This window comes from Myotis lucifugus, unplaced genomic scaffold, assembly GCF_000147115.1.
Source record: "Myotis lucifugus unplaced genomic scaffold, Myoluc2.0 scaffold_176, whole genome shotgun sequence".
Lineage (NCBI taxonomy): Eukaryota > Metazoa > Chordata > Mammalia > Chiroptera > Vespertilionidae > Myotis > Myotis lucifugus.
Window position 1 is genome coordinate 2,506,024 of NW_005871224.1, and position 18,181 is coordinate 2,524,204.

General features: G+C 46.8%; 1 protein-coding gene across 7 annotated transcripts in view; it reads left to right on the forward strand.

The window, feature by feature from the left end:
* Positions 1-18,181, forward strand: part of SNX29 (sorting nexin 29) — a 391,693-nt gene that overhangs the window by 53,697 nt on the left and 319,815 nt on the right. For 6 of the 7 annotated variants that reach the window (XM_023760220.1, XM_014462290.2, XM_023760221.1 and 3 more), the window contains 6 exons: positions 72-142; positions 1,663-1,911; positions 4,995-5,361; positions 11,057-11,175; positions 15,815-15,890; positions 17,537-17,619. In XM_023760220.1, the coding sequence (XP_023615988.1) occupies positions 72-142; positions 1,663-1,911; positions 4,995-5,361; positions 11,057-11,175; positions 15,815-15,890; positions 17,537-17,619 (965 nt within the window). The remainder of the gene's footprint in view (positions 1-71; positions 143-1,662; positions 1,912-4,994; positions 5,362-11,056; positions 11,176-15,814; positions 15,891-17,536; positions 17,620-18,181) is intronic. The other variant, XM_023760222.1, reaches the window with a different exon arrangement.

An 18,181-nucleotide genomic window follows, 5' to 3' on the forward strand; every position in this document is an offset into this window, starting at 1 on the left:
TGGAACTGTCTGGCTAATGGGCACAGAGAGCCACTATTTAGAGCCTTTCCCTTTTCTCTTTCAATTTGCAGCACTTTTTATGAAGACTGGTCTTTTGTGATGGACGAAGAAAGGTCTAGCATGCTTCCTACCATGGCAGCTGGTAAGCCCGGGCAAGGCGGGTGATGGGTCCTGTGAAGCAGAGGAGGGATTTTCCTTATTCCTCAGCAACTTGAGGCACTTGCCACTGCCCTTCCTTGAATGGCATTGAATTTGATACCCTGGCAGGGAGAGCACGGGGTTGAGGGTTTTTGGCTGTGGCTTTGCAAGTGTAATATAAAGACCTGGGGGTTGGAGACAGGAGACCTGCCTTGGGAGCCTGGTCCGACCCCTTACCAGCTGGGGACCTGGGGCAGATGCTGTTACCGTTACTTTCCTCCTCTGCAAGGTGGGGGTCCGGATGGGGCTGTGAGAGAATCAGATGTGATAGTCATGTACACCATTTGTCAACATGCAAACCTGGAATGATGTTTATTGGTGAATCTTTAAATTGTTTATCATTTGACTTGCACTCAAAAGGTGAAACAACCCAACAGAAGTAGGCAACTTGCTTCTTTCTTCTAAATCCTTTGTTGCCTCCTTTTTCTTTCCTGAAAGTTTGCACCAAGCCCCACATCTTGGAAGTTACGTTAGCTTAGGCCAGTGGTCGGCAAACTCTTTAGTCAACAGAGCCAAATTTCAACAGTACAACAATTGAAATTTCTTTTGAGAGCCAGATTTTTTAAACTTAAACTATATAGGTAGGTACATTGTTATTAACTTAATTAGGGTACTCCTAAGGCTTAGGAAGAGCCACACTCAAGGGGCCAAAGAGCCGGATGTGGCTCGAGAGCCGCAGTTTGCCGACCACGGGCTTAGGCCATTGATGAGGAAGAGTCAGGGTTTGACCGTGATTTCCTGTGGGCCAGAGGATACCAATGCAAATTTTTGCATAAGTAATGCTACTAATGACATTGGTGCGCCTTTTGTGATTGCTTACTGAGCTGAGTGTTTTTGGTGGGTGATGGTCTTTATAGTTAACCTGTGAAAGAGATATTGTGCCCCCATTTTACAGATAAGGAAACTAAAGCTCAGAGAGGTTATAAATGGCTTGACCAAGCTCTCATAGCTTGTACGTGGCAGTGCTGAGATTCAATACAGGCAGTCTGACCTCAGAACCTATGGCTTACCTTCCCTCTTGACAGAAAGGAAGAGAATTTGGAGTGACTCAGCTGCTGTGATAGCTGCTGTCCACTGACCCCAGTTGTGGGAGGTTTTAATCAGCATCTAAGACAGTGATGGCGAACCTTTAGAGCTCGGCGTGTCCGCATTTTGAAAAACCCTAACTTAACTCTGGTGCCGTGTCACATATAGAAATTTTTTGATATTTGCAACCATAGTAAAACAAAGACTTATATTTTTGATATTTATTTTATATATTTAAATGCCATTTAACAAAGAAAACTCAACCAAAAAAAAATGAGTTCGCGTGTCACCTCTGACACGTGTGTCATAGGTTCGCCATCACTGATCTAAGGTCAGTGTGTGCCCTCCTGTGTACTGTACTGTCTGCAGCTTGTTTGTCGTGTTGGAGGCGTGACTGTCCAACAGCACACACTCCATGTTTTTCCTTTTGTGCGGAAGGTCTGAACTCCATACTCTTCGCGATCAACATTGACAACAAGGATTTAAATGGGCAGAGCAAGTTTGCTCCTACTGTCTCGGACCTCTTAAAGGAGTCAACGCAGAATGTGACTTCCTTGCTGAAGGAGTCCACGCAAGGAGTGAGCAGCCTTTTCCGGGAGATCACGGCGTCCTCTGCTGTCTCCATCCTCATCAAACCTGAGCAGGAGACCGACCCCCTGCCCGTCATGTCCAAGCACGTCAGTGCAGGTGAGGCAGAGCGTGTGAGGTAGAGCAGAGGGGCCAGGTAAAGGATGACAGGCCGTGGCCCAGGTGGACACCCCTCGCCACCTGAAAGTGCCAAGGGGCCTGAATCTGACGCACTTGTATTCTCAGCTCACATTTGTTTTTATTTTTTTTACCCTTACTGAGAAAGAGCCTCACCTAGATGGGAAGATGATAGGGTAAAAGAGCAAAAGGTCAGCCAGAACAAACTGAAAGCAAGGGTGTGAGGGCCACGGGAAGCCAGATGAGGTTGATCTTCATTTATTCATTCCTTTGTCCATTCATTCATTTGTTCACTTAATGCATTCTGTGTGCTAGGCTGTGAGCCAAGTAAGACAGATTACAGGCATCCATTCAGCTGTCAGTCTTCTTTGGGATGGGTGGGTAGACATTTAATGACAAATTATACATATAATTAATTATCCTGATAAATGGGATGGAAGCCAAGCATAGGGTGCTATGGAGAGTGTATACTATTGGGCTTGCCTTTTTTGGCGGGGGAAGACATTTAAGTGGAGGCCAGGGAAAGGGATTAATGAATTAATTAAGATTAATTTTGTGACATGTTTACAACCACCCTGAGCCTTCTGGGACATTCAGAATGTTGCTAAAGCAAAATTGGAAATTTTGGGTTTAAAACTTAGTTCTGGTATTCTCAAATCCCTTAAACAAGGCAGTAATCATGGTCATCCCTTTGGGGTTATTAATGATTATGCTCAGAATCTTATGGTGTCTTTGGTACACACTGGCTTTATCTGTTTGCCCTCTCCTTCCCAAGCAGAGGCCCAGGTGAATGAGATAGAAACAGAACTGTGAGGGCTTTGTGTAGCAGAGACAATGGAATTTGTATACCCAAAGCAGTGTCCTTGCCATTCATTGTGGACTCCCTGCTTTTGACATTGTCTCAGAGTTGTAATGCCCAGGTGAAGCATGTCACACATTGGTTTAGATGGAAAGGAGTTTTGGGAATAGGTTCAGGGTGATGATTAAGATGTGTAAACTGGCTCATCTAAGTACTGGTTACCAAGGCAGTCTTATTTTCTGTTTCCATTGGCCTTGTTGTGTAACAAACAGTGTAAAAAATGTAGTGGCTTAAAACAACCATGATTTATTATTTTTTTATGATTCTGTGTGTGGCTTGGCAGTCTGGTTTTTCTGCTGGTATCACCTGGGCTCACTCATGGGGCTGCATTTGGCTGGCAGCTGAGCTGGAAGATCCTAGAAGGCCGCCCCCCCCCCCCCCCATCCCTGGAGTTGGTGCTAACTATTAGCTAGGGTATCTCAGTTTTCTTATACAGGGCCTCTCATTCTTCAATAAGCTAAATCAGTTTTCTTCCATAGTAGTTTCAGGGCAGGATTTCAAGAGGGTGTAAGACCCTGTAGAACTCACACACCGTTATTTCTGCCACATTCCATTGGTAAAGGCAGAACACTACGCAATTCCAGATTCAAGAAGGTGGAGAAATAGATACACCTGCAATGGAAGGTGTGGCAGAGTCCCATTGTAAAGGGACATTATGCAGGGATGGGAGGAATTTGTGGTCATTGAACAGTTGACAACTGCCCCAAACGGTTTTCTTGGTTTCACCCACCAGTATTTTCCAAAGTGAAACAATGAAAATCATTTCAATAATGATAATATCCTTTGGATCAAAGTGCTTAGAAGAACTGCTTAGAGGAACAATTTTAACATTTGCTCCGTGGCATATTTTTAAAATAATTTTTTATTTTTTAAAATTTATTTTTCAATAACAGTTGACATACAATATTATATTAGTGTCATATGTATACATAGTGTTTAGACATTTATATACCATAAAGTGATCCCCCACCCCCCAGGTAAGTCTAGTATCTATCTGACACCATACATAGTTACTACAATATTGAATATATTCCCTGTGGTATACTTTATATCCCCGTGACTATTTTTATAACTGGCAATTTGCACTTCTTAATCCCTTTCATCATTTTCACACATCTCCTCACCTTTCTCCTGTCTGACAACTATCAATTTTTCTCTTTATCTGTGAGCCCGTTTCTGTTTTGTTTGTTTATTATTCTTGTTTTTTAGATTTCACATATGAGTGAAACCATATGGTATTTGTCTTTCTCTATCTGATTTATTTCACTTAGCATAATACCCTCTAGGTCCATTCATGTTGTTGCAAATGGTCATGTTTCATTCATTTTTCATGGCTGAGTAATATTTCAATGTATATATGTACCACATCATCTTTTTCTATTTGTCTGTTGATGGACACTTAAGTTGCTTCCATGACTTGGCTATTGTGAATGATGCTGCAATGAACATAGGGATGCATATATCTTTTCAAATTTGTATTTTAGATTTCTTCAGATAAATACCCAGAAGTGGAATTGCTGGGTGATATGGTAGTTATATTTTTAAAAATTTTTGAGGAATTTTCAAACTTTTCCATAGTTGCAGCACCCGTTTACAATCCCTCTAACAGTGTAAGAGGATCCCTTTTTCTCCATATCCTTGCCAGCACTTTTTGTTTGTTGTTTTATTGGTCATAACCATTCTAATACGTATGAGGTGATATCTCATTATAGTTTTAATTTGCATTCCCCTGATGGTTAGTGATGTTGAACATCTTTTCATATGTCTTTATCTGTATGTCCTCTTTGGAGAAATCTCTGTTCAGGTCCTCTGTCCATTTTTAAATTTGATTATTTGGTTTTTGATGTTAAGTTGTATGAATTCCTTATATATTTTGGATATAGCCCTTTACCAGATATATCATTGGGGAATATCTTCCTCCATTCAGTAGGTTGTCTTTTCATTTTGTTGATTGTTACCTTCACTGTGCAAAAACTTTTTAGTTTTGGCTTAGTCTCATTTGTTTATTTTTTCTTTTGTTTCCCTTGCCTGAGGAGACACATATATTTTGCTCAGTCTTCTAACAGTTGTTTTTCCAAGGATTTAAGAAAGTCCGAATACAGTGGAGTAGTAGAGGATTTTTCAAGAACTAGAGTCAGGATGGCTTGATCACCCCTTTATCTTGCCTACTTTTTCTTATATCATATCATACCTTATCTTTTACTAGATGCCAAATGTAAAAAGGAACGGAAGAAGAAAAAGAAGGTGACCAATATTATCTCATTTGATGATGAAGAAGATGAGCAGACCTCTGGCGATGTTTTTAAAAAGATACCTGGGACCGGGGAGAGCTCGGAGGAGAACTCTGACCGCTCCTCGGTCAATATCATGGCCTTTGAAAGCCCCTTTGGACCTAATTCCATTGGAAGCCAGAGCAGCAACTCATGGAAAATTGATTCTCTGTCTTTGAATGGGGAGTTTGGGTACCAGAAGCTTGATGTGAAAAGCATCGATGATGAAGATGTGGATGAAAATGAGGATGACGTGTACACGTCGGGAAGGAAGCGCACGGGCCACTCAGAGTCGCCTGAGAAGTAAGTTCCACTCTAGGTTTTAACAAAGGGTGGTACGTTAACTGCTTTCCCTTCCTGCAGAATTGGGTGAAAGAAGGGTGCAAGGTTTATATTTGTTTAGGGCATCTTTCGTTTTTCAGATCTTAATTTAGGAGGAAGGAGCATTATTAGCTTCTCGAGAACTAAGAGAGGGGAAGGGAGTATGTTTGAAGGTACCTATTACTAAATTAGTGTCAACATGCATGCCTTGAAACTTTTGCTTTACATATCCAGCTTTCATTTTTGTTTTCTAGCTTTTCCTCCCAACTTTAACTTGCCGCTAGCATAGGGAGCTCAGGAGAAAGGCAGGGTTATTCTAGAAGATAGCCGTGGGCTGGTGACGTCTGTGTTTATCCGCAGGTGTGTGAGCATCAGTGATTTGCCTGCACTTGCTGCTTTAACACTGGAGTTGCTGTAGACTTATGCCTGTGGAAGGGGCTTGACACATGAAGGCATAAAGCAAACAAGTATAGTTAAGAGCTTGGATTTTGGAATCAAGACAACCTGGATCCTCGTGTACTAGCTCCTTGGCTTAGGTTGGATGAGGTTGGACAAGTTACTTCACCTCCCAGAGTCTCTGGGCTCATCAGAGACCTGGGAGAAAAACAGAACCTTCTTAGTAGGTTGTATTCAAAGTACTGAGCTATTCCGTGTGGGCTGTCTGCACACTACTATTGTAATAATATTCCCAAGCTTGGTTTTACTCTTCATGCCAAATAAATTAGTTTTCACGCAGGCGTTACAGTGGTCAATGCTATCCTGATCACTTTGACTTCAAAACCAGCCCACAAGAGTGAAACAGAGATATTGAGACCCCATGGTATGACTGAAAGGTACAGTATGTCTTAGCCCTAAACTTTCAACTTTCATGCTTTAATAGTTTTTCTTTTTTCTTTCTCATGAGACTATGCCTACTTTTGTCTTTGATTGTTACCCTGGTCCTCATTCACGTGGGTACCTGTATTAGTATCATCTGATTGGCCATCGGTGTGACATGTCAGATGCTATAAGCTATGTATATATTCTCCTAATCCGTAGGTTAGTGGATACCACCCTCACGGGATGGATGAAAAACAGGATTTGTAAAGAGTTGAGATCTGTCAGAGCAATGGGCAAAGCTGGGTTAAGGTTAGGTTATGCTGTACTCCATAGCTTACACTGTACTGTCGAATATTTTCCATATAATTCTGAATGTCAATTGGTTGAGTTCAGTTAGATCAGTGGTCGGCAAACTCATTAGTCAACAGAGCCAAATATCAACAGTACAACGATTGAAATTTCTTTTGAGAGCCAAATTTTTTAAACTTAAACTATATAGGTAGGTACATTGTTATTAACTTAATTAGGGTACTCCTAAGGCTTAGGAAGAGCCACACTCAAGAGGCCAAAGAGCCGCATGTGGCTCGTGAGCCGCAGTTTGCCGACCATGGAGTTAGATCAATATGTCATGTTTGTTAAAGGTTCCCCCATTGTTGAGTATTGGCATCTTCCTAATGGCAGCTTTGTCTGTTGTCGCTTTTTGTTATCAGCCATTGTGAAATAAACATTTTCATGCAGAGCCTTTTTTTCCTCCTGAAGTAATCATTAGAGTAGCGTCCCTGCGGCTTGTTTTGCTGACAGGCCGTGAATGTTTTGTTCCTGGAATCCAGGTCTTGTGATGGGCTGTGTTAGTCAGGGTTCTCCAGAGAAACAGGACCAAGAGGGTGTGTGTGTCTCTCTCTCTGTGTGTATCTATCTGTCTAGAGAGATTTATTTTAAGGGATTGGCTCATGTGATGGTGGAACTTTGACAAGTTCAGAAAATGGAGGGTGGGCTGGCAGGCTGGAGACTCAAGGGACAGTTGCAGTTTAAGTCCTAAGGCTGTCTGCTGGCAGAACTTCCTCTCAGTCTTTTTCTATGAAGGCCTTTAACTGATTCAATGAGGCCCACCCAAATTATGGAGGGTAGTCTGCTTTACTAGTACTCAATGTCTGCCGGTTTAAAGGTTCATTTCATCTGAAAAATACCTTCCCAGGAGCATAGAATAACGTTTGATCATATCTGGCTACTGTGGCATAGCCAAAATTCACCCTCACACTTGCCTTTAGTCTTAATCTAGGCCTTTCAGGAAATGCCACTTGGGTTCTGTGTCTCTGCAGGTGAGAGCAACTGAGTTTATTCACTTCATGGGTTTTCATTGGCCTCAAACTCAGTCATTTCTCTTCCTAATGACCAGTGCCATTGAGGGAGTCTGGAGGGGAGGCCGCCTTGCAAGCCAAGGTAGCTGCCAGCATTGTGATGTGTGAGACACAGGACAGTGCAGGTGACCTTCACAGAGCTGGCCCTTTGGGGCCATCGAGCCTCCTGCAGATTCTGGAGCCTCTCCTGCGTAAACGGGGTCTTGAGTGAGCATTCGCAGAGCATCTTGGGGAAGGAGCAGGGCTGATGAGGTGGCCTATGAATAATGCTTTCCCTTAAAAAAATTTTTTTAAAAATTGATTTCAGAGAGGAAGGGAGAGAGATAGAGAGATAGAAACATAAATAATGAGAGAGAATCATTGATTGGCTGCCTCCTGCACGCCCCTTACTGGCGAGGAATTGAGCCCACAACCTGGGCATGTGCCCTTGGCTGGAATCAAACCTGGGACCCTTTAGTCCGCAGGCCTGGGCTAGGGCTAATGCTTTCCTTTTGATTGTAAGAAAATGATCATATGTACGGTCTCGGTGCCTGCGAGGGCCAGAACTTGAGCAGTGTAACCGCACAGCTGGGTTTGTGAGGGGAGTGGCCAGGTGAGGCCAGGGGAAGCACACTGTGGTCTGTCACAGCCTCTGGCAAGGTCCATGCTCTGAGGGCTTTAAGATGCTCTGTTGGCCAAAGGTTGAGTTCTATGCCTCTGTTTGCTAGCAATTAAACCACTTATTTGATGACTAAGGAAAATCTTGTCCTTCAAGATTTTGGCTTTGCTTTTATTTTCTTCAAGAGGATAATACCTTTATTGTAGAAAGTAGTTTTTCTGTCACTTCATATGTGTTCTATGATGCCACTAGGAAAGTACGGTGAAAACATAATTCAGAAAGAATTTCAAACATGTGGGAAAATGTTGCACCTCACTAGCAATTAAGCAAAGGCAAAGTGAAAGCAGATACTATGCTCGCCTGTCATATTTGCGGAGAGTTAAAGTGAGAACTGGGAAAAGGCGGGCCCTGGTTAGTGTCCTGGCCATGGCAGCCCTTGGTGTGTCCTCAGGCTTGGTATGCTCCAGGCACACAGTAGGCGCATACTGCAGAATGAGTGATGTAAGGCATCCTCCTCCAGAGCTGGTTAGTGTTGGCAGCCCTCTAGAAAACAGTGTCAGCAGCCTTAGAAATGTCGACCTCACTTGACTTAGCAACCCCACTGCCAGGGATCTACCCAAGGGCAGTCTCAGGGAGCAGGCTGCTGCCTCAGGTTGCAAAGTCCGGACTCAGAGAAGCAGAACATCAGAGCCGACCGACATGTGCCACCACAGAGGATCCCATCGCGTGAACCTCGACATCTTAATGTTTCGGACCTTAAACCTCTCAAATGTGAAGTGTAAGAGTATCCAAGTAGTTTGAAATGAACTTGTGAGTTTATGCTGAATGAAAAAAGGCGAATATAAAATCCTACGTTTAGTTTCAGTATGGCCTCGTAAAGAAAACTATGTTCAAGAAAGAAAAGACACACTAAAAGGAGATCGTGTCTAAATTAGTTGTGCTTTGGGTAATGTGTTGGGTGTAATTTCCCCCTCCTCTTTTTAACATTTTCTTGGTTTTACAATGTGTTTTACTTTTCTAACAAAAAGCAACACCTGCTCTTACATTGCTGGGCCAGCGGTGGCACCATATTCTGAATTGGTCTCTGCCTCAGGAACCACTTTGGTGTAACTCAGTTTTGAGGTGTGACCCCTGGCCCCTTTTGCTTGGGTCCCAAACCTCAGCTGCTGGAGCCTGGCTTCCCCTTGCACCCCGCATGTATTGCTGGGAAGTGGCAAGATTTCCCCTCAGAAACAGCAGCAAGTGCAATGGTGGGGAAAGGGCGGGTGGTTTTGCTGCCTTCTGAGGGGTGCCCTGACTGCCTCTGGGTGTCTGGGAGTCCCTCAGTCACCAGCTGCTGGACCGGAGCCCCAGGAGGGCAGTTCTGTACAGGTTCTAAGGGCACAGCCCCGTTCATGGAAGAACGAGCCTTCCTCTTCTGTGCCCTAGAGCGCCATCTGAGAGTCTCATTGTGTGTGTACCTGCAGGATTAAATGATACATTTTGCAAAATTCTGTAGACTTTTGTTTGGTGCCAAATGTATGACCACAAGCTAGAGCGGGCTGAAAGCAGAATTTCTACATGATGATCTCTAAAAGAAGGGGTGGCCAGCTACATCTGCTGGCCAGGTCCTCTACACAGCTGAGAATGGTTGGTTGTTACATTTTTAAGGGGTTGTTAAACAAACAAACAAACAAACAAACAAAGCAAAACAAACAAAAACCCAAAGAAGAATAAGTATGGCCAAAGGCCTAAACTTTTGCTATCTGGTCCTTTATAGAAAAATGTTGTTGATCCCTGCTCTAAGGAATGAAAGAAAACCGCTATACATCATGCGTGGTGGGCAGGAGCCAGGAGACCCATTGTACCTGGGTTTGGAAGACCTGTGCTTGAGCCCCCCACAAACCTTGGTTCTGTCCTTAAGGCTCATGACCTTGTACAAGTCAGAATCTCTTGAGTTTTTCTCCCTCTCTCCCTTCTTCCCTCCTTTCCTCCTCCCACCTCCCCTCCTTTTTCTTTGTCCTTTCCTCTCCCTCCCCACCCCTCCCTCCCTCCCTCTATTAAGTAGGTGTGATTATGATCTGCTCTGGTCCTCACAGCTGAGTTACAGAGTGAGTTTATAGTCTGTAAATGTGCTGTGGGCAGTACTTTCTCAAATAAGTTGAATTGAGCCAGCCTGGTACTACAAAGATCCTACAGGTTAGTTTTGTATTCAGTGGATGTGGTGACAATAAAACAGATAATGTGAGCTGGTTAATGTTTGAGTGACCCCCTTTCTTGGAAGGGACCCAGACATGGTCTGGTCTGATTCTGCTCTTTACTTGAGAGGGTTTGAGAACCAATGAGGCAAAGTGCCAGCCCAGGTCACGTGGCTGCCATCATTTCAGAGCCTGGAACACACCATGCTTCTTCCTTCAGCACTTTGCACATGCTGTTCCCTCCCCCTCCGTCCCTCTTGTCCCTCCTCTTCACTCAGGTAACTCTTGTGCTTCCTTCAGCTCTCACCTCAAACCTCCCTTCTTCCAGGAAGCCTTCCATGACCTTCTGACCAGCTCCATGAGGATGAGCTGTTGTTCTACACCTTCTAGGGGGAATATTTGATTCATGTCTGTGTCCCCCAATAGACTGTAAGCTCCATGAGGGCAGGATAAACACTGTGTGCTGGCTCTTTTGCCATCACAGAATATATGTGCTGCATACTGCCTGGCATATAGTAGGTGCTCAGTAAACAGTGGCCGAAAGAACAAATGCAAAGGGTCAGGCTCCAGACTTTGTGCTCCCGACTCCCAGTCTGCATCTCCTGCTATGCCCAGCCCTGTCATGGTTAGTTCCCAAGAAGGAGCTTGTGGGAGGCCCAGCTTGTGGTGACCTGAGCCCTCAGAGGCCCTTCGCCCTTTCACATAGCTGTATTCTTTCATCACAGGCCACTGGACGGGAATACCTGCCTCTCCCAGATGCAGAGCTGGGCTCCTCTGCAGGTGCTGCACGGCGACACCGATGTCCTCTTTCCGGTCAGCGGAGTGGGTTCCTTCAGCCCTGCAGGTGGGTGCTTCCTGACTGCTCTTTCCCTCCACTACGAGTGTTGAGTGTCGGCTCCGAGAACCACAGGGTGTCTGGGCCACTTCTGCTGGTGGGAGTGGGGGCAAGGAGGCCGGGGCCCAGAACAGGAGGGCTGCTGAGGTTCGGAGGGCAGTGGGTTTGGCTTCACTTTCTGCTGAACCTGGGTATTTTGAGATGCCCTCGCCTGAATGAGTGTTGGGCAAAATGGGCTGGCAGGTCACCAGGGAGTCCCCAGTCTGCTTTTCTTCTTGCCAGTGATTTGCTGAACTTGGTCATGTACAAGTTGACTACAAAGGATGACCATTATTTGAGCCTCTTAGGAGAAGGGAGGTCACAGAACCCATAGCTGTGTAGGCCCTGGCACCCTTGGCAGCAGAGTGCTTAGGGTCAGGGAGTAGCTTGCTCAGACCTGCCTGTGGAGTGGGTAGCAGTTCTGGCCCAGTCCCTGCTGCTGAGCACACTTATGTGTGGTTTGTTATTGTCTTCTGTAGTGAGGGCAGGTCACGGGGAGGGGGACACAGACGTGCAGGAGCCCAGCTGGCCCAGAGGAGTGGGAGTGCATGCAGCCGATGCAGTGCCTGGCACTTCCCCACAGCACCACCAGGTCCCCGAGGCCGTGGTCCCCCCAACCCCACCCTGACCTCTTCCCAGGGCCAGGTTTAAGAAACTGACGGGGCAGCCAACTGCTCAGGAAGCTGCTGGCTTTCTGAGCTGGATGACAGACTGTTGTACTTGCCACTGTGCAGGGAGCACTGGAGTTTCTAGGGTTTGTTCGTGGCTTGCAGCTCACTACCCAGGTCCCCGTTCACCTTGCCCTGCTCCCCCTGGAGGCGCCTTTCGGTTGGGCTGTGAGGTATTGCTGGGCTGAGAGGTGCATCCACTAGGCAGTCTATTTTGTTTCCAGTGGCTGTTTCATTTCTTAAATGGGCTCCTCTAACCATCAGATGCTGGGCAGATGGCTGGCTGCTCCGAAATGCTGTTTGCCACCAAACTGGGATTTGGTCTTATCGCACCCAGCATTCTCCATCCCTCTGGGCTTTCTGTAGACCGGTGTCTCTAGGGCAGTGATGGCGAACCTAAGACACGCGTGTCAGAGGTGACACACGAACTCATTTTTTTGGTTGATTTTTCTTTGTTAAATGGCATTTAAATATATAAAATAAATATCAAAAATATAAGTCTTTGTTTTACTATGGTGGCAAATATAAAAAAAATTTCTATATGTGACATGGCACCAGAGTGAAGTAGGGTTTTTCAAAATGCTGACATGCTGAGCTCAAAAGGTTCGCCATCACTGCTCTAGGAGAAGTAGCCCCTGGCCAGGTCCAGGATCCTCGTGGACCCTCAAGAGCAGACATCCCCTGGCAGGTTGCCCACAGTCCCACCTCCGGCCTTTGTCCTGGCGGACCCGAGGCTGTCTTGTCACTGTTGATGGGGCCCGAGCTCCAGCATCTGATTGCCCTCACCAGAGAGGCTGCGCAGGAGCCAGTCTGCCAGCTGTTTCCCTTAGAACAGTAACAGAGCTCTCAGTGGCCTTGGACGATGTGACAGCTAGAGGGACAAGTGCCAGCAGGAGCATGGCATGGGAGGCAGCTTCATCCAGGCAGCATGGAGACACTGGAGCTGGAGCTGGGGAACCCGTCACCCGAGTGGATTCCAGGGTGCATCAAGTCCCTCCTGCATGATGCCCCGTTTCCATGGCAGGCGCGTGGCCCAGGTGGTGCTGGGACTGGCCTGCCTGCAGGGGGACCCTTCCCTAGGCAGCACCCAGCATGGCCGTGATTCCTTTCCCAAACTCCTTTTCTTTCCCTCCTTTTCTGACTAGTGCCCCTTCTGATCGACACCCCCTAATTGAGTGATCGTAACGTATTCTCTCAGTCAGGCCTGGGAGCCATTTCGTGTCCTTGGTGGTGAGTTTGCATACAGGGGGCTCCTCCCTTAGGAGACCGTCCCATCATCTTTGAAAATGTTAGTGCCTCTGCTGTCATCGCCTTTGGGGTATTAGAGGAAGGGAGGGAGAGAGGAGGATAAACGGGGAGAGGGACATGGTGGGGAAGATGGATGTGTTGGTAGCTAAGTCTTGGGAGGGAGAAAGCGGCGGAGAAGGGGACCCTGAACACAGAGTCATTATCCTTCTGGATCTTGGAAGGGGGGGGGGTTCTATGGATCAGGGGCTGAGCTTTGGGCTGCATTTCTGGGGCGAGGGAGGGGCTCAGGTCAGGGAGATGCCAGGCCAGGGCTTGATCCCCAGTAGGGGGTGTGCAGGAGCCAGCCAATCGATGTTTCTTTCTCATTGGTGCTTCTCTATCCCTCTCTCTAAAATAAATAAAAAAAACATTAAAAAATAAAATTAAGATAGTAGCCCTAACTGGTTTGGCTCAGTGGATAGAGCGTCGGCCTGTGGACTGAAGGGTCCCAGGTTTGATTCCGGTCAAGGGCATGTACCTTGGTTGTGGGCACATCCCCAGTTGGGGGTGTGCAGGAGGCAGTTGATCAATGTTTCTCTCTCATTGATGTTTCTAACTCTCTATCCCTCTCCTTCCTCTCTGTAAAAAAATCAATAAAAATTATTTAAAAAAAATAAAATTAAGATAGTAGTAGTGGCAGTACCTGCCTCAGAAGGGATGTGGCAGATGAGTGAGCTAGTCTGCATCTCCGACTGCTCTGTGGCTCCGGGGCCTCAGCTCACTACAGCTTGTTGCGGTCATGTATCATGAAGGGAAATCCGCTGGGGCCGAGTCGGTGTGGCATCCGGGATGCTGGTGGGTGATGGTGGCCTTCACTCCAACTACGGGTTTCCATGTGTACTAGTATGTTGGAGCCCCTGTCCTTGCTTCAGGGAGCAGAATCTGACGGCTGTGTGAGTCAGGTTAGAGAGGGGGCGGTGACCTGAGGTGACCTGCTGCAGGAGACCCCTAGAAGGTCTGGAGCCTTTGAACGAGGGTGAAACTGGCTGGGAAGCAAGGAGTGGGAGGTAGTTAGGGGAGCTGGCAGGTTTGGGCACCACTAGCTCTGTGATGGGAGGGCAGGAGAGTGCCAGGCTCTGAGGGTACAGCCAGTGGGAAGTGGTGACAGAAGAAGAGTGGATTTGAAGGTCATGATCAGTTGGTGGCCCTGAAGGACATCCCAGTGGAGATTTCTGGTAGGCAGTGAGAAATGTGGGGCTGGGATTCAAGATTCAGGTCCTAGCCAGAAGCGAGGGTTGAGCATGGTCATCTTCACAGAGTGGAGTCTGCAGCTAAGACCTTGCTGGATTTATCGGGGACAGAGGCCACAGAACTGAGATTCAGGGACACCTTTGCTCAGGAATCAGAGAAAAAGATGGTGGGGGAGGGGGACCAAAGATCATTGCTGTGAAGGCTGAGAAATGAGTCCTTCAAGGAGGAAGGTAGGAGGGGGACCGAGGGAAGCGCTCTTTGGGCCCTTTGAGGGCAAATCCAGTTGCCTGGGAAGATGAGAGCCTTTGGCTCACTGAGTGTTTGTTCTCCCTGAGTTTTACACATATTACGATTTATTATGTGGTAGGCGTTAAGTGTTGTATGGTAGGCAGCAGAGTCATCCCATTTCATAGGTGAGGAAACTGAGGCACAAAGAGCATAGGTCACTTGCTGAGTTAAAGTTGGGAGCAGGGCTTGAGCCCAGGCAGCCCTCAATCTTAAACTAACCACAATACCCTGGTATGAGAAAGGAGAGACAGCAAAGTAGACATTCTCTTTCCCCTTCGAACTTCTTGCAAGAGGTAGGAGTACGTGGAGTAGCTTGATGGTGTCAGCAGGGTGAAAAAGGTGAAAAACCATTTTTTCCTTTTAGAGGTGCCTTAGTTGAACCCCTTAAGAGCTGGGGAGTCTTGAGCAGGACGACACTAGCATAAATGGAAAGAATGCCACGGAGGAGGCTGTCATGGGCGGCTTAGGGAAACCAGAGGTGTTCCCCTCCGACTGTGTTCCTGTTCCGGTCCAGGCCTGGCTTGTGCTGGGCATTGACAAGCCAGAAGTTTCTCCAGTGAGCAAATGTTCGGGGTGAAGCCGGCTTTAATGTCACCGTCTAGCCCAAGGGGTATATGATTTGCACTTCTTTCTGGAAAGAGACTTGAACAGCAGCTGATAACGTTTATGAAAATCTTCAGTGCCTCTTGCCTGTTGTTTCTGGAGATTATTTGTGGCCTCACTTCTTCAAATGCCTTTCCCACATGCCGCTGAATGCAGGGCAAGTGGCTTCTTAGAAATCGGCAGTCACTTCCTTTTGACCAGAGCAGACACTGTCAGCGATTAGACTGTGCTGCCCTCTCGTGTCCATCTTGAGCCACTACAGGCAGGAGCAGTTTTGTGTAACAGAAAGCTTTGTTATTCCCTGATTCTGAGGTTGGCCCTGAATATGGACTTCGTGGGGAATTCCAGCTGGCTAAGGTAAAAAAGGTTGGGGCCTTCTATCAGTGACTGATGCAAAATCTGAGATGGATGAAAAAAATGAAACCCATAGCAGACAGAAAGGAAAAAATTTCCAAGTCAACTTGTTTAGCAGATGAGCCATTGTGCTGTGTGCATTGTGTCCTCGCCTCATGGAGAAAATGAGCTGACAACAGAAACCTGACCTGCTCTCTGTGATTGCTCTCTGTTCCCAGATGCCCCCCTCGGAAGCCTGGAGAACGGGACGGGACCCGAGGACCATGCTCTCCCGGAGCCCGGACCTCGGTACAGGTGAGTGGGTGGTCAGAAACCAGGTTGCCTTTGGGGTTGGATTTTATGCAGCATTTATTCTTTTTTAAAGATAGAGGGGCACCTGCTAGGATTGAAGGGCAAGGCCGTATTTGTGTTCAGTTTTAACTTAACATCACAAAATGTGGAGTTGTCAGGGGTCAAAGGGCATGAGCAACTCTAAGAAATAGGATTTGCATACCACCTTTACTTTGTGCACTTTTGGGGCCAAATCTGGGTTCATTCTCTGTCATTATTTGCTAATTTTAATATTTGATCATGTTGAATAATTAATATTATATGATATTTAAGCCGCTTAGATAGCATGTTTGTGAAGTGCTTAGTCTGGCTATAGTAGTAAGCGCCGTACCAGTCTTCTTTTTTCAAATTAAACCATCTCAATACATTGAGCTGCCCAAAGTCCTTGGCTGTGTGATGCCACAGTGAAGTCTCTGTTCTGTGTGAACCTTGTTGCTGTTACTGTGTTTCCTTCTTTCTTGTCATGGTTTTAATTTGGTGTTTCATTTGCAAGCTCAGCTCCAGGCTGGGAGCCCGATTGCCCCATACCTCGCTTGGGGCTGTGGCCTCTCCCTGGGGAGCCAAGCTGTGCTCTCTGAAACCACACTGCCTGTAGGACGCTGTACCCATCAGTAGTGTCAGGAAGGGTTGGTGCCCGACACATCCAGGACTCCGAGTCCTTTTTGCTGTTTGTCTTAGAAAAACTGGAAAATGTAGCATTAAATGAGAAAATCACTTTTAACTCCCAACTCTGTTTCCGTGTTGATATTTTGGTCCTTTTCTTCCTAGTGGGGTGTGTGTGTGTGTGTGTGTGTCCATGTGCGTGTGTATGTGCTTGTGTGCTTTAACCACACTGTGGCCCTGCTGTCTTCATAAAAGATGTGCTGTTTTCCATGTTGCAAATGCTTTGTAAATATACAGCCGGTTCTCATTATCTCTGGTAACTGTGTTCTGTGCAGTTGCTGTGAAGGCGGAACCACTGCTCAGGGGAAATCGAGGGCTGGGCTCCTGTGAGCCTCTCACAGCCCTTTCGTCAGCCATCAGTACATACCTTTGTTTTATGTCTGTTCCTGTTCTAAGACACCTGATTTAACATATATTGTTGACTTTTTGACATTGAACTCATGGCCATTAGCACTAACTCCTGCTTGAACAAAAGGTTACCTGACACGTATTTTCTCCGCAATGGATATCACAGCCTTCTGGTGCTTGGGAACACCAGATGGCCCTTTAACACCACGCTTAAATAGCACAATCACCAAGAAATGTGAAAAATGTGGCACTAAATCACCCGCCAAGGGACACATTTGCAGTATGAGAGTTGAAAGATGGAGGCAGAGCTCACCTTGTTGGTGTCAGCAGGGAGCACGCACACCTGGGGGCCCTGCCGCGTGCAGGAGTGAGCACGAAAGCATACGATGTGGATTTTGGGGTTACAGATACATTTAGTGGGCGGGGACACTTGTAGGTCAGGAATTGCAAATAATGAGGATTGACTGTAATTCCGAAGGCTGCCTTCTGTTCCTTGTAGTAGGTGTAGCTGAATAAACTTAGCACCAGTTAGTGTTTGAGTGGTGAGGGTGTGCATCTGAAGTCGCTGAGTGTAACCTCTTTCTGCCTGCCTTTTCCAGCGTGGAAGCCAGTCCTCCAGGCCCAGGAAGTCCTCTGAGCAGCCTGTTACCTTCCACCTCGGTGCCAGAGTCGATGACAATTAGTAAGTACTTTCTGAGTCGCCTCCACCGGTCCTGAGATGCCTCCTGGGCCTGTGCGTTGCGGCGGCGCCTCTGTGCTTGCTCCTACACGACTGTCGTGAACTGTGGGGTCAGGTCAGGTGTGTGCATCCCTGGCGCGGACGTGGAGTGTGGTGCGTGGTTGCAGGCTCGCTGAGCGGTGCTTGCACGTGATGCGTGGGCTTGTGCACACTTTCCAGGACATGCTCCTGGAGTGGGGCAGCGCTAGGTTAGAGGGCAGTCTTCTCTCGTTCAGGGTTTTAGGGTTCACCTGGAAGGCTGTCAGCTAGAGCAGGGTTGTTTAGTTGCGTGTCCTTTGTAGCTCTGGAGGAGTCATTTTTCTAAGTGAGGAAGCGTGTGTCTCTCAAAGATGAATGAAAGTTGCTGGTGATCAGGTTCACACTGTTTCCAACCTCACCACCCAGAAAAAAGTGTTAGAGGAGTAGCAATTAAGAGGAGGTCTGAGTGGCTTTATGTGATCAAGATGAGCCTGCTATGTCTTCATGAGCTAGGCAGGTCTGTTTAGAGCAGTGGTTCTCAACCTTG